Source organism: Scaptodrosophila lebanonensis, unplaced genomic scaffold (assembly GCF_003285725.1).
Source record: "Scaptodrosophila lebanonensis strain 11010-0011.00,11010-0021.00 unplaced genomic scaffold, SlebRS2 tig00001412-arrow-pilon, whole genome shotgun sequence".
In the NCBI taxonomy this organism is placed as follows: Eukaryota; Metazoa; Arthropoda; class Insecta; order Diptera; family Drosophilidae; genus Scaptodrosophila; species Scaptodrosophila lebanonensis.
Window position 1 is genome coordinate 5,939,693 of NW_022060739.1, and position 14,137 is coordinate 5,953,829.

Below are 14,137 nucleotides of genomic sequence, written 5' to 3' on the forward strand. Positions count from 1 at the left end.
TAGTAATTATACCCTATACCCAAAGGGTACAAGGGTATATTAGTTTTGTGCGAGTGCACATGGAACACACAGAAGGAGGCTTGGTAGACCCCACAAAGTATATATATTCTTGATCAGCATGACAAGCCGAGTCGATATAGCCATGTCCGTCTGTCTGTCCGTCTGTCCGTCTGTCTGTCTGTCTGTATGAACGCAAGGATCTCCGAAAGTATAAGAGCTAGAATAACCAAACTTGGTATACAGATTCTCCTGAGAGATCTCTGATCCGCCTCCCCACTCCCCCCCTATTACTGATTTTCTATAACTCCCGTAATTCTTGGAATTTTTAGCTAAAATTTGGTAGTCACATTAGGTTAGTAATTATATATCCGTATACCAAGTTTCATTATGATAAAATGATCGGAAAGAAAGTTATAGCCATATAACCAGGTCCAATGCACACATACATACATATGTACAAGTACACAAATACGCATAAGGCACGATTCTGATGTAAATGTAAATGTATGTATGCATGCATGGAATATTTTATATTTAATTAGTTAATATTTAGTTAATTAATTAAATTAATTTAGTTAATTAATTTAATTTAATTAATTAATTAATTAAATTACTTTTTTGTGGGGTGGTACAGGGTATTTAAGAGTTGAGCCTGCTCGACTTTAGCATTCTTTTCTTGTTTTTCTATAATTTTTCTAAAACTTTAAATGACAGTTTAAATTCAGTTTATTAATATTTAAGAAACTATAAGAAACTTTTTTAATTAAATCAACATTTTTTCGAACGAAATAACCTGATCTGATCAAATTCAAAAAACTATATTTCTATTTTAATAAACATCTGTTTCTACTTACCTTACTCGTGAGCTCAGTTTCGCTGATCTGATTTGAATAATTAAAAAAAAAATCTATAAAAATGTGTCATTTCTCGAATAAATTATAAATTTTTAAATTTATTAAATAATTTTTATATTCTAACATCTTCTAACATCTAACATATGCTAACATCTTCCAGAAGGCTATCTTTTGTAACTGGGCGATAGTCTAATTTCCAAGTTTTAGATATGTTTTTAGAAAAAGAAAAAAATTTTAAATAAGATTCCTTTTTGTTGCCTTCGTCTCTTGAGAACTGCATAGTAGTGTGTTGTTGAGATAAATTAAATACAGGACTCCCATATTAATGTAATTTTATCTTGATGATGTTAGATTGCGTTGTGTTTTTTTTAATTAAAAAATTTTTTTTTTTCATTTTCAGGTTGGAGCACGAAATGTACAATTCAGAGATAGACAAGTTATCAGTGTCTCCAATTAGCATAGAAGAAAATGTTGATAGCTTGGCTAAATCGATTGCTTACCTATTTATATTTTTAAAGAATTAACATTGGAAAAAACGCAGTAGTTAGTATTCAATAGAAGAAAATCCCACAACCTTAAACGTTACAAGTAAGGCTATTCATATTTCCAATTAAAACCAAGTCTTAGGCTAAGAAAATGGCCTCAACATAAGTCTAGCATCATCTTAAGGCTTCAAATAGTTGGCAAGCTGAGCCCACAATAAAGTCATTAAGTTAAATCTCTTGTACTATATACCCGCCAATCAAGTCATTAAGTATTTGGCTTATTTTTGTATAACTTCTGAAATTGCAGCTTAACTTTCGCTGCCGAAAATTGCTTTAGAATTATAAACAAACAGTCGCATAATGAAGTGTAATTCAAACGCGTTATGAATTCTGTCTGAATATGTTTCCGAGACTCACCTAAATTACAACTACTAGCTCACAAACTACTGTATGTAGCCAGTTAACTACCATTTTTTGCGCCACATGTGGCACAGAGAACCCTAAGAGAGCAGCACCCACCACTCGAGCGATAGACACCGGCTTGTGCCAAATACCAAGGCAGCTGACCCAGAAAGCGAAATAGAAAACGAAGTAATCTCCCAAAAAATGTCATACAGCATTACAAAAAAAAAAAAGAAGAAGAAGAGAAAAATTGCTACAAACAACATTTTCTATTTTCATTACGGAGTGGCATCATTTTGATTCGAAGCCCTTACAATACACACATTATTCACGCCTTGTCGCCGCTTCTCTGGCTTTGGTAACATTTTTGAACCGCTTATGCTTTTTTTTTTCTTTGGGCGCTGAATGGTTCAATAGTTTCCATATATGATGAGCAGCGTGAACACACCGATGTAAATAGCCGCGATCAGGAGGACCATCAGATAAAACCCTAGGCACATTTTAAAAAAATTATATATAGGTATGTGAATGTATTTGTAGTAGAATTTTCGAATTTCGGATTGAGCTCGGAACTGGCCTGCTGCGATCCAATTTGTGTGCGCGTAATTATTTCGGGCAGCGAGCATTTAGCCTGAACTCATTTCATAGGGCAAAGGCAAAGGCAGTGGCAGCTCTCGATCTGAGTCAAGCATATTAAAGCTAAGTGGTACTTAGGCAACCGAAACTTTGAGAACTTGCGCAAAAGAGTGGCTGCTAAGCAGACACATTGCCAGATAGCAGATAGTTAGTTACTTGTAGTTGGTCGGCCACATTTGGCTTAGTGGTATGCACTCGAAGCTGATATTACGAGTAGTTCGTAGTATTCGCCGTCTCGCTGGCCGTCTGTCCGATGGTCTCAGCAATGCAATTTCTAAAACGTGATTCGTGCAGAGACAAAATGCCAACGCCAGTGGAGCAAAACAAAAGGCCATTAATATAATTTGTGTCTATGCTGCCGCTGCTGATGTAGATGCCGCTCTCCAAATTGCGGCAGAGCTCGTCCTAAACGATTATGAGCGCAAGCTGAGGCAACTTCAGGGCGCTCCATTGATGTTGAGAAAATATGCCAGCAAAAGTCTCAGTCTAAGTATTGCCATACCCTCTAACTGAAGGGCGAACGGGCCACTTGAAATAGTGTAGGGGTATGGGACAAAACTTTATTGAAACAAGTCACTTATTTGTTTGAGCGTCTGTTCCTCTATAGTTTGGCTATCATAATAGCTAAGCCCACAAAACTTAATATATAGGCACTTCTATACCTTCTGCTCATCTAGTACTTTCAATATCTCTGCTTACTTTTTTCATATTACAATTATTTCCACACCTCATGATTTTTAAGAAATTCAAATAAAATAAAACGTATTTTTGATTGGTTTTTCAGATTACTTGTATTAGCTATACTAAATATTAAAATTAGATTAGCTAGAAACTTTCGAAATTAAATTAAATTTATTATACTTTTTGCTAATAACTTATCGTTTAGCTAATATATCTTTCAAAGTGTAGGCCTTATCTGAAGTTCGCAATTTCTTACGTTTTGTGGAACGACAACTAAGTTTTTTTTTATCACATTTTCCTTTCAAGCTACATTCACTTAATTAATTGAATTACAAATATTTATTGTTTGGGCAAGAAAATCATGCTAATTTTAAAACTCCTTATAGTTTCGATGTAAGTCAAACAAATTAAATATGCAGATACTATTTATCAGTAAGCTCGTCGAAAATAACTTTTAATTTTGTTTCATTAAAGAATTTCGCATGTGTTCTTGAATTTTTGAATTCAGTTTATACCGCAAGTTTAAAAACTTTTGACTTTTTATTACAATCTTTTAATTTAAACTCTGAAATGCAATCAAACTACTTATCAAGTATTTCCTTGAGTATAGAGTACTTAATTGTCGGTACGCTGAACTGTAAGTTTTGCAAGATCTTTGTGTTGTTGTTTTTATTGTTGTTACTATAAGTTTGGTCATTGCTTTGGGTCACAGGCATAGATCAATTGAAGCCGCGCGCCCAACTTGCTGTTGACGCGATCGTGTCGTCGCCATCGCAATCGTCGCCACCAACGTACGGTGGGACGTAATTGCAACGCACTGGATAAAATTGTCAATTATATTATTCGTCGTCATTTATTTGATAAAAGAGTTAGAAATAAGTATTTAGAGCTGTTTGCGTATGAGGAATGGAGAAATAATATTTCAGAAATGCTCTTAATGACAAAAACAGTTGAGTTAATCATTCCTGAAAGTTTTTCACTGAATTTAGTGTTTTCCCAAAATTCCACCAGCCACATTTTAAGCCGAAAATGCAATCCTGGACAAAATATTAGTGTTTTATATCAGTGTAGTGTGTGGAATACGTTTATTAAAAATCGTAAAAAAGCGATATGAAGCTTTTGATTTGAAATCAAACTTAACAGAAATGCAAATCACCAGACAAGCAAATTATTTTCGCAAAACTCTATCAAATGTTAAATATTTGTCATTTAAATTTTTACATTTTTAAATTAAAACTAAAAGCAATTCTATTACCAAGTTTATTTTCTGCAACAAGAAAGTAATTTGCGATTTACTTTTCAAAGCCTAATTGTAAAATACATAACTTCAAAAAAGATATTTTTAAATACAAAAAAAAAAACATTTTCATTTTCTACAAACAAGATTTCAAAGTCTAATCTTTCTCTTAAGCTGAATTGTTAAATTTTGCAACATTGCTTAGCAATGAAACCAAAGACGAGCTTTTGTATGAAAATTTTTATAGGATTAATTTTTACTTTTTTCCAGCTAATTAACGATTTTGAGCCACTGTGCCTCTAACAAATGGCCAGTGTTTTGGGCCATAATCGTGGGTGTCTGTTTGGATCTATTTGTTTGTTTTTGAGTGAGTTAAGTGTGTGTGTGTGTGGGCCTTTTGACTTTATTTATTTACAGAATTGTCTTCAATTTTTTGATTGCGTTGTCGATGTTCGTTGCGTTTAAATTTTATTGCTGACCAACAACTGAAATGGGTTTAATGTGATCGAATCGGTAGCCCTTGGGGTGCGCGTGTTGATGGTAAATTAATAGACGGCCCTCTTGCGGAAGTTGTTGATGTGTGTGTGTGTGTGTGTGTGTGTGTGTGTGTGTGTGTGTGTGGAAATGACGCGACCGGCGGGGGCAATGATGTATGTACGGCTTATAAAGTAGCGACTTGTAATAAAGGTGAAAAGGTAAAAAGTAGGAGCGCCCATAAGAGGTGCAGCATGTAATACTTACTAGGAAGAGTGGCAGGGCAATAAATCGACTTTATGAAATGAGTGGAGAACACATGTTATATAACAAAGGGAAAACGTACACTTGAAACATTATAATATTAAGGGTTCTTTAATTTGATATTTCATCGAAGGCGATACTGTCTTCTAAACTCTCGAACAGAACAAACATGTATGAAACATTGAAGCTGTAAATTGTTTAAGATATATAGGAGCTGAAGCTGGCTCCTATCTGGCTACTATAGTACATATACTTGTACATATGCATCAGAGTATTATATTTGATTTAAGAATTTTAATTTGTCATTCCAAAAAATTATCGGTTGGTTTTTAATTCAACATCTGATCAAATCAAATCAATCATACGAGATTGAAATTTTGAAATTTTGGTAATCGAAATCTTCTATACGCCTGGGACGTGTATTTCCATTGCAATATCGATAAAGGGTATAATAAACTGGCCCTAAGGTCCTTGACGTAAGCAGAGATTGGTGAGAGTCTCTCTTATTCTTTATCCAGAATCTATGTTCGTTTATTTATCTACTTATCTAGCGTTCGGGATTTCTTCCAGTTGAACGGAAATCAACCATAATTTATTCCTTACAATTACACTGCAAGTGTCTACTTTAAGATAATGCTTGGAAAATACGAATACTATTCATATGTCCTAAAAACAAAAAATGGGGCTTTAAAAAGATAATTTAAATTAATTAATAATTAATTTAAAAGCTAATTAAACTTATCATTTTGTCATAAAAACAAAGCTTGAGTCTTTAAAAATATAAACTGTTACACTTCTATTTGTATTATGCACAAAAGATTACTCTTTCTTTCTTTCTTTCTAGAAATAACTTTAATTCTTAGCTAGACAGGAGATTTTCATGGATAACACCACTGATTAGTAAAAGAAAATGATGATTTCATATTAATTTATTACACATTTAAAAAACGCATTTAATATCAATTATATATTATATTGCTTATATCTTTTATTTTAAAATTTTAATTAGTTTTAAAAGCAACAAAAGCCTATCATTTTTGAAGTAAAAGAAACTATCATTTTTTTGAAGAAAGCTTTTAAACATTTAACCCTTTGTATGACTTTTTTTCTGATTTCAATGCGGGTTTTTCCATTAGATAGAAAAGGCAAAATAATAATATACATGTTTTTTGGTTTTTTGAAATTTTTTGACTTTGTATATTTAAAAAAAAACGATGTGTTTTATTTTTACATTAAAGTTGTTTCTGGGGTCAAAAATGTCTGTAAATGAAAAAAAAAAAATTATTTATTTTATTAAAGCTTAATTTATCGCATTTTTTAGTTGTACTTGTACTTTATATATTTAAAAAAATTTTAATTAATTTGCTTGCCTCCCACGAGTCACAAAATATGCGCCAAAAGTGATCATAATTTCAATTCACTAGTTTATTTCAGTGTAACCAAATCAAATACACTTAAAATACAATGTGTAGAACTACATCAAAAAGAGACATTTTTTAAGTCAAAGAAACGATAATTTTTTTGAAGAAAGCCTTTAAACATTTAAAGGTAAACTGCCATTCTATTGACGGCCGTTAAAATATATTGATTTGAAAATCTAATTGCAAATAACATAAAATTCTTTGCTTTTAATCTTACCAGGTTTATTTGACATATTTAAAGAAAAGAGCAGGCATTTGCCTCGTTTACTGGCGTTTAGGATTCTTACACTTTATAAAAATCAGCAAGCAATCAATAATGTGGACATTGTTACAATAAAGCCAACATTATGGCCCATTCCTGCCCGCAAGGAAATGTCTTGCTTATGGCCAGGAACAGCTTTTGTCTAGCTCTTTGGTGCAATGAAATGGTTTTTCATTTACATCTAAAAAGGTGGACCATTCAGTCGTTCAGTTTAGTGAGGGGGGGAAAAGGAAGAAAAAAGTAGGAGCCAACCAAAGACAACATTTCATATCAAAGTGGCTGCACAGTCGTCGTCAACAATGTCTGAGGCGGCTTCTTTCAAGGCTTCTACAAACGCAGCACGGCTGAGCAGCCCAGCGGCGCACAAGAAGAAGAAGAACAACAACAACAAGTTGATGACATTTTTTGTTGTTTTTTAAGCCAAGACAAGACAAGCCGGGCCGGGCCCGGCCCAGCCAGGCGGCTGCTGCTGCGCGTAGAACATTTTAAGAGCGAATAGCCAACAAATCAGCGCGACGCAAAACGTTGCGGTTACAAGCAATTCAAGCCATAAACTATGCAGTGCCGAGTGACCACCACAGTGGCATCAATAGCCACAGCAACAACCACAGGCACCACCATCATCCTCATAATCTACAGCATTGTCGGCAATTCGCTTGAAAAGGCGGCAAGAGCATAAAGCAAAGTTTTTATGAGACGCCTGCGAGTGGAAATGTTCGTCCAAGGCGGGGGGTAATGGCGACGGCAACGCGTTTTTGATGATAATGAAGACTTTGCGACAATGTTCTCACTTTTAAGCCAAATGGCTGCCGCACGGATAACATGGCTACCATGGCAAGTCAATTAGGCGTCGTGGTCTAATGAGCCCCGAGAGCGCACAGAGCTTCTTTGAGCTTCTAATTATGGGGAAGAGGGCGGCAAGTTGGAAAGTGTTTTTGGCATAAAATGCGAAATATTGGCAGACAGTAAACGCCCACTTTCATTTTCAGGCAGGCATTATTAATTGCGTCCGAAAGTGGACAACAATTTTGCGACAACTGTCGCAGAAAGTAAAATGCGGCAAAGGAACAACGAACGAACCAACCAACCTGTCGTTGTCAATAAACCGGATCAATGGAGCAACTTTCTTCACTTCTGACACACTAAACTGACGCAACGTGTGCAACAAGTGCTGCACTCAGATCGCCCACGAGCCACAGACCCCAGACCCCCAGATCCCCAGACCGGCAGACCCCAGACTCTAGACTCCAGATCAGGCTCAGATCATGCTTCCTGTAGCGACAGCGTCGAGAGGCAAACCAAGTCAAGTTGCTTTTTGTGGGCATAAATGAAAATTAAGCTTATTTATTGCACATGCGAAAGGTGCAACACTGTTCACCTTGTTTACACTGTGCTACAAAGGTTCTGGTACCACAACAGCAGGTCCACAAGGACACATGTGCAGCTTCTTTAGAAACTATAACTTGAACATTTTAAAATGAATCTGCATCTGATGATGTTAGTCTGATAACGGACATATTTTTTTTTAAATCTTTTTTCTATATTTAAGATCTGTCCTAAGCAGGACAATTTTTAAATTATATGATAACGAACATATAAGTTAATTATTTGTAAATGATATTCGAATTTGGGGATGCAACTAAAGAAACTATTATCTGGAAACAAAGGCTATGCTACAAAATACTAATATTATTTAGAAAGTGCTAATATGAGTAATTTAAATAATAACCGTATTATTTGGAGCAGTTGGCCAAAAACTGAAATTCAATATTATTATTTTGAGCGACCAAATTAATGAAGTTTTTGAAAAAAAATTATTTCAATTGTCATATGACCAGAATTTGTTATTATTTCTTTATGATTATTTGTATATAGTATAGTATATATACTTAAAATTAAAAATTTTTTTAAGTTCATTAAAACATCATTTCATACATTTTTTTTATCGAACTATATTTTGGAAATAGTTTTACAATTATTTTGAACACAGCTGTAAGTAACTTATTTGCAAATGATTTTTGAATTTGGGGATGTAAGTAAAGAAACAATTATCTGGAAACAAATAAATTACATCTAACTGAGATTTTATTATAATTAATATTTAATCAGATTCATTGATGCGAACTACAAGAATATAACAAAATTAAAACAGATTACTTTTACTTTACTTGAAATTAAAGAATCAATATTAATGATTACAATTGTGATAAATAAATGTTAATCTTTTGATTTTAAATATTATCTATGAGTCACCATCGATAATTACGTTACATTATAATGGAAATAAACAAATTTAAAATCTATCTTTTGACTCATTTTAAATGCTTATATCGAACCATTTAGTTGTAATAATGATTTGTGTATGAATCTTTTGGTTGCAAATTAAAGTAATTATTATTTATGCCGACTCCATTTTAAAAGCTTAGTTAAGTTGTAATGTAATAAAAAGTTGTCTATGATTCTTTATTTGATAAATGTTTTCATTTCATTTCGTAATGTTTATTTCATAAATTAAAAAAAATGTTTGAATAACGAACTTTTTATACAAAAAGATGATAATAACTGAAAATGGAATCATTTTAAATATTTCATTTTAATAATTTCATTTTACAAAATTAAGATAATAATTGAAAATGGAATCATTTTAAATTTTCATTTTAATAATTTCATTTCGTAATGTTTATTTCATAAATTTAAAAAAAATGTTTTAAGAGTGAACTTTTTATACAAAAAGATGATAATAATTGAAAATGGAATCATGTAAAATATTTCATTTCATAATGTTTATTTCATAAATTTAAAAAAAGTGTTTTAAGAATGAACTTTTTATACAAAAAGATGATAATTGAAAATGGAATAATTTTAAATAGTCAGTGATTAAAACTCCATCAGGAAAACTATTGAAGCTTTTGTAATTAAATAATACAATAGTAGAAGTATATTCATATTTATTTTTATTTATTTATTAAATATTCCTATGCGATGTGATAATCGACATATGAACACTAAGAACAAGCTATAGCTCCGTGGCCTTAAGCTAATATTCATATTTTTAAAGGGAATCATTTTCAATAATGATTATGATTATAAATATTACGGAATTTCAAATATGAAAGGATGTTCGAAATATAGTTGTTCTCCATTTTCTGTATCATTCCATTGATTTGCTGATCAGTGCCTTGGGTGGCAGACTCCTGCTCTTTCAGCTGGGAAACGATTTATGGTCAGCTTGTCTCATTCACACGCCGCACCGCGCAGCGCCGCGCCGCGCCGGGGCTGCGGTTTGTGGACTTTCAAGGAGTGCTGCGGCAGTCTGGGTGCCTGAAACCAGAACCAGTTTAATGGCACATGAAATTTCACCGAAAAACGAAGAAAAAAGAGCATAAACTGCGAATGAGTCTAACTAACTAGCGACGGGCTTGCCACAGCGTGGCAAGTTGATTTGCTTAAAAGAAATTCACTTTCCTTCGGCTGTTGGTTGGCTGGCTGCTTGGTTGGTTGGTTGGTTGGTTGGTTGGTTCGGCGCAGTTTTTACTTTTTCAGATGTTTTTCCTTCTTTCTTTTTTGTTTGCTGGTCGCAAAGGCAAAGAAGGTCACGTTGTAGATCATGAGGATTCGACAAGACAAGACAGCGCGTGGCCTTTTTGCGTTTTTTGTTGGCTTATTCGGTTTTTCCTTTTCTTGTGGTCTGGTCAAAATCGCCCGCTAACAGCAAACACAATTGAATGCAAGAAAAATACTTTTAATGAAAGTTGGCACTTCTTTTTGTACAGTTTTATTTTGAACAGTTTGTTTTTGCCAGGCTTTAAAGTTTGATTTGTGGCAGGCGACATGGAAAATGACAAGGAAAATGCCTGGCTGGCAATGCGAGAGAGATGGCTAAAGGAGTTGGCGGAGTTGCAGCCACCAACTACATAAATAGTGGTTGTGTGGTTGTTGTTGTTGTTGTTATTGTTGCTGATGTGGCAAAAATTAATTGGATAGATGATAGCCTGCAACTGAAAAGCTTCAATTGGGCAGGTAATCAATGCTCAGAGTGAGAGTGAAAAGAGGATGAAATCGGCCATCCATGATAACATATCTAATAGATGAAGGCCCTTAACTATTCCGACCTGTGCGTAACTCGCCTTTTTGCAGAAACTCCTTTTAACCTTCTTAGTCTAAAGAGCTTTATTAAATATGATCGAGTTTTTTTTAGAAAAAACTAGCACTCTATGCGGTGGCTGGCCAACCAAGCAAAAAAAGTTCTAAATATCTACGAACATAAACCAGTAATTAAAGGAAAAAATGTTATACTGCTTACATTTAATGATCGACCTCTCGCCACTCCTTCTAAGATGACTCTTTCAAGTTATAAGGCTAGAAGACTACTTAAAGAGTCTGCAGGTTCATTATCATTTATGCTGACTTATTTAAAAGATTTCCTATAAAGATAACTATAACTTTTAACACACATTTTCATCTAAGTAAATTGTATTTCTTTTTCTAAAAAGTAAACTAAACCTTGGTCCACACAATTATATCTCTCGCTTCTACAACTTCATAAATCTTCACTAGGCTTCGTTTTGCTTCTATTGCATTCCTTTAAAATATTTCGACTGTGCTTATTGTGGATTTTGTTTGTATATCTAGTTTTTCGACAATTCTTCATAGCTATGTTGGTGCGGTCGTAATGTCAGAGATCTTATCCATTAACATATTCATCGTCTTCAATCCCAATCAAAAGGGAAGGGGCCAGCATTCTTCAAGCTAAACAACGTATGATTTCCATAAAATAATTTATTGAACAAAAGACTGGCGCACGCTGTTGCTGAAAGTACGTTATAAATTGTTGTTCATGTGGAGTCTTACATATGATTTGTGTAATTACTAGTGTTAATTATGTGTGTGATTCGTACTCTGGACACCAGTAAAATATCTTAAATATTAGGAGTTACCGTTAAAAAGTGTAAAGCGTGTAGATGTGTAATTCGTGTAGACATGACAAGATATTTATGTGAATTATACATAAACTCTTGCCAAGCTTTAACGTATTATATGGTCTATTTTTCCTTGTTGTCAACCTCCTCTTCGTTATCTTTTTCTTCCTCGCCGTACGGTAAGTTATTATGTAGGGCCGACCAACGTGGCACCTGGAAGAGGGCCCAGAACGGTATTATCATCATGATGATCAGAGATCCCCAGCCCATAATAAAACGCTGACCCGTAGACATGGGCCAACGTGGTGGACCAGCTATGGGCCAATGATGGCGCACTTGAATCTTCAACGGACCACCCCCAACATTTTGGCGGTTTTCCGCGCCGACGCATACCCGCTTTATGGGCAACAGCAGCAATTTTCGCATCAATGCAAAACTCATCTTGAAAAACTAGAAAACGCTGGAAAAAATCATCTTTGTTACTAAATCAGGCGAGAGAAAAAAATTAATAAAATACTTACTGGAGGAGCTCTTAACAGCAGTGTAGATGAAAAAAGAATGATATTTTCACAATATCGACAGACTCACTTTGTAAAAGAGAAGGCAACGCCTACTGGGAAGGTATTTCAATTGGCATTGTCAGCAGGAAATAATTACAAAGTTCAAATATACAATAAACAGAGGTTAAAACAACACTAAAACGGCAAATGAAATTGTTTCAACTTGTCTGTAGCTTTCTTTATTTTCAAATTCATTTTGCAAAAACGGAGATAAAAAACGATGAGAAATTTGTATTTGGCATTGCGTGTGTTAACAATTGACTTCAATGGATGCTGCGAAAGAGTTTCCAACAGACGACACGAACACATTGCGTCACAACATTAGTTGCGGTTTTGATTTTGATTTTGATTGTGCAATTGCGCTTAATGAGCTCCAAAGGAGGATAGTACACGCAGCATTTATAATAATAATTTGCATTATATGCAAAAAAAAAACGAAATAAATTTATTCAAATTCAAAACGAAAAAATTCATACTGACTTTTAATTTAGCGCACAAAAATATGCTACACAACTGACAGCAACGATATTTTACAGCACTGGTAGCGCGACGTATCGATAGTAGCAGCGCATCATCGATAAGCAGACAGCTGTCATCAGAACAGACACAACAGCCGGTCTCGCAAGCAACCGCAAATACAAAATGCAGGCGCAACAATTAGACGCGAATCAGGCGCGCATTCAACAGCTGGAGGAGTTCATAAACGAGGTGCTGAAGGAGGAACTGAAACAGCTCGAGCAATGCCTCAACAAGTACAATGAGGAAATCATGGAGTACGTGCAGCTGAAGAACACACTTCAGGCACTCGGCGACCACTTTCCGGATGGCTACAAGACGCAAGTGAATATTGGCAGCAACATCTTCATGGAGGCACACGTCTCCGAAGCGGACAAGGTATTGGTAAATATAGGCAGTAATATATTTCTGGAAATGAGTGCAGTGGAGGCAGAGAAACTCTGTGATATGCGCATCAAAGTCCTGACCAAGCAAGCAGATGTGCTGCGAGAGGAGAGCGTTAAAAAGCGCGCCCAAGTCAAAATGGCATTGATTGCCATCAGCGAACGCCAAAATCTAGTGCAAGCCGCCGATCAGGAAACTAAGTAGATGTACTATGCTCTACCTTAAATTATTGTTAATTTGTTAAATGAAAGAAATGTACCTACTGTTTTATATAGATATGCTAGATATATTTAAACATAAGTATTTTTACACCGGCAATGAATTCTTATTGGCTTTTTTTTTAAGACAATGAATTATGTACACACGACTAAGTCTTGCACATTGGCCGCCTGGAGAGTATCTCCGAGTGCCCGCGTCAAATGTGAAAAAGTACATGTACGTATTGGAACATTTTGTTAAAATTGTGTCTAAATTTATTTCACATATAGTTGAAATATTTTCATCGCAATGAACTCTTTTAATTGTGACAAGAGTTAGAATTTATGATCAATTCTCTTAGGTGCTATGCTTAATAATCCCATCGCCCCCTGAAATTAGGTGCTTAAGCATTTCCAAGCATTCGATCGAATGTTATAGCTTTTTAAAAGTATATAAGTATGATATCGCATATTTCAACGGTTAACTTCGATTTAAAATTAAACACTGGGTTAGCTGTTATCGAATAGTTTTTGTTTTTTAATGAAGAGTCTATTCAAATTATTGGCATTACATTTGTTATGTTTATATTGCGAATAAATGATGACAGTTGCTTTAAAATCAGATGCCAAACAAACTTAACCGCCACAGAGCAATAGGTATTAAAGCGGTTGACTTTTTTTTAGCATTTCGGTGGACAACAATTTTTGAAAATGATTAAAAACGTAGAATGCAAAATCTGCCTTTTAAGCAGTCTCAATTCTTCACTTCGTTTTATTCTTAAAATAAAACAATCTTTTTTATATTGTCTCAACCGAATTTCATTATAAAAAAAAAAAAAACTTTT

General features: G+C 34.4%; 2 protein-coding genes across 2 annotated transcripts; one reads left to right on the top strand and one right to left on the bottom strand.

The window, feature by feature from the left end:
• Window positions 1-11,477: 11,477 nt before the first annotated feature.
• Window positions 11,478-12,179, bottom strand: LOC115631851. Its single transcript, XM_030528695.1, has 2 exons — window positions 12,157-12,179; window positions 11,478-12,095 (listed from the first exon to the last, which is right to left on the bottom strand). The coding sequence occupies exon 2, from the start codon at window positions 12,074-12,076 to the stop codon at window positions 11,759-11,761; it is 318 nt and encodes a 105-aa protein (XP_030384555.1). The 5' UTR covers window positions 12,077-12,095; window positions 12,157-12,179; the 3' UTR covers window positions 11,478-11,758.
• A 612-nt stretch (window positions 12,180-12,791) lies between these two features.
• Window positions 12,792-13,417, top strand: LOC115631748 (protein UXT homolog). The gene has a single exon (XM_030528584.1). It carries the CDS (start codon window positions 12,838-12,840, stop codon window positions 13,297-13,299), a length of 462 nt encoding a protein of 153 aa, XP_030384444.1. The 5' UTR covers window positions 12,792-12,837; the 3' UTR covers window positions 13,300-13,417.
• The last annotated feature ends 720 nt before the right edge of the window (window positions 13,418-14,137 follow it).

Bases quoted from the DNA above. Each gene is read 5' to 3' on its own strand.
- LOC115631851 (XM_030528695.1), bottom strand. From the start codon at position 12,076: ATGAGTTTTGCATTGATGCGAAAATTGCTGCTGTTGCCCATAAAGCGG.
- LOC115631748 (XM_030528584.1), top strand. From the start codon at position 12,838: ATGCAGGCGCAACAATTAGACGCGAATCAGGCGCGCATTCAACAGCTG.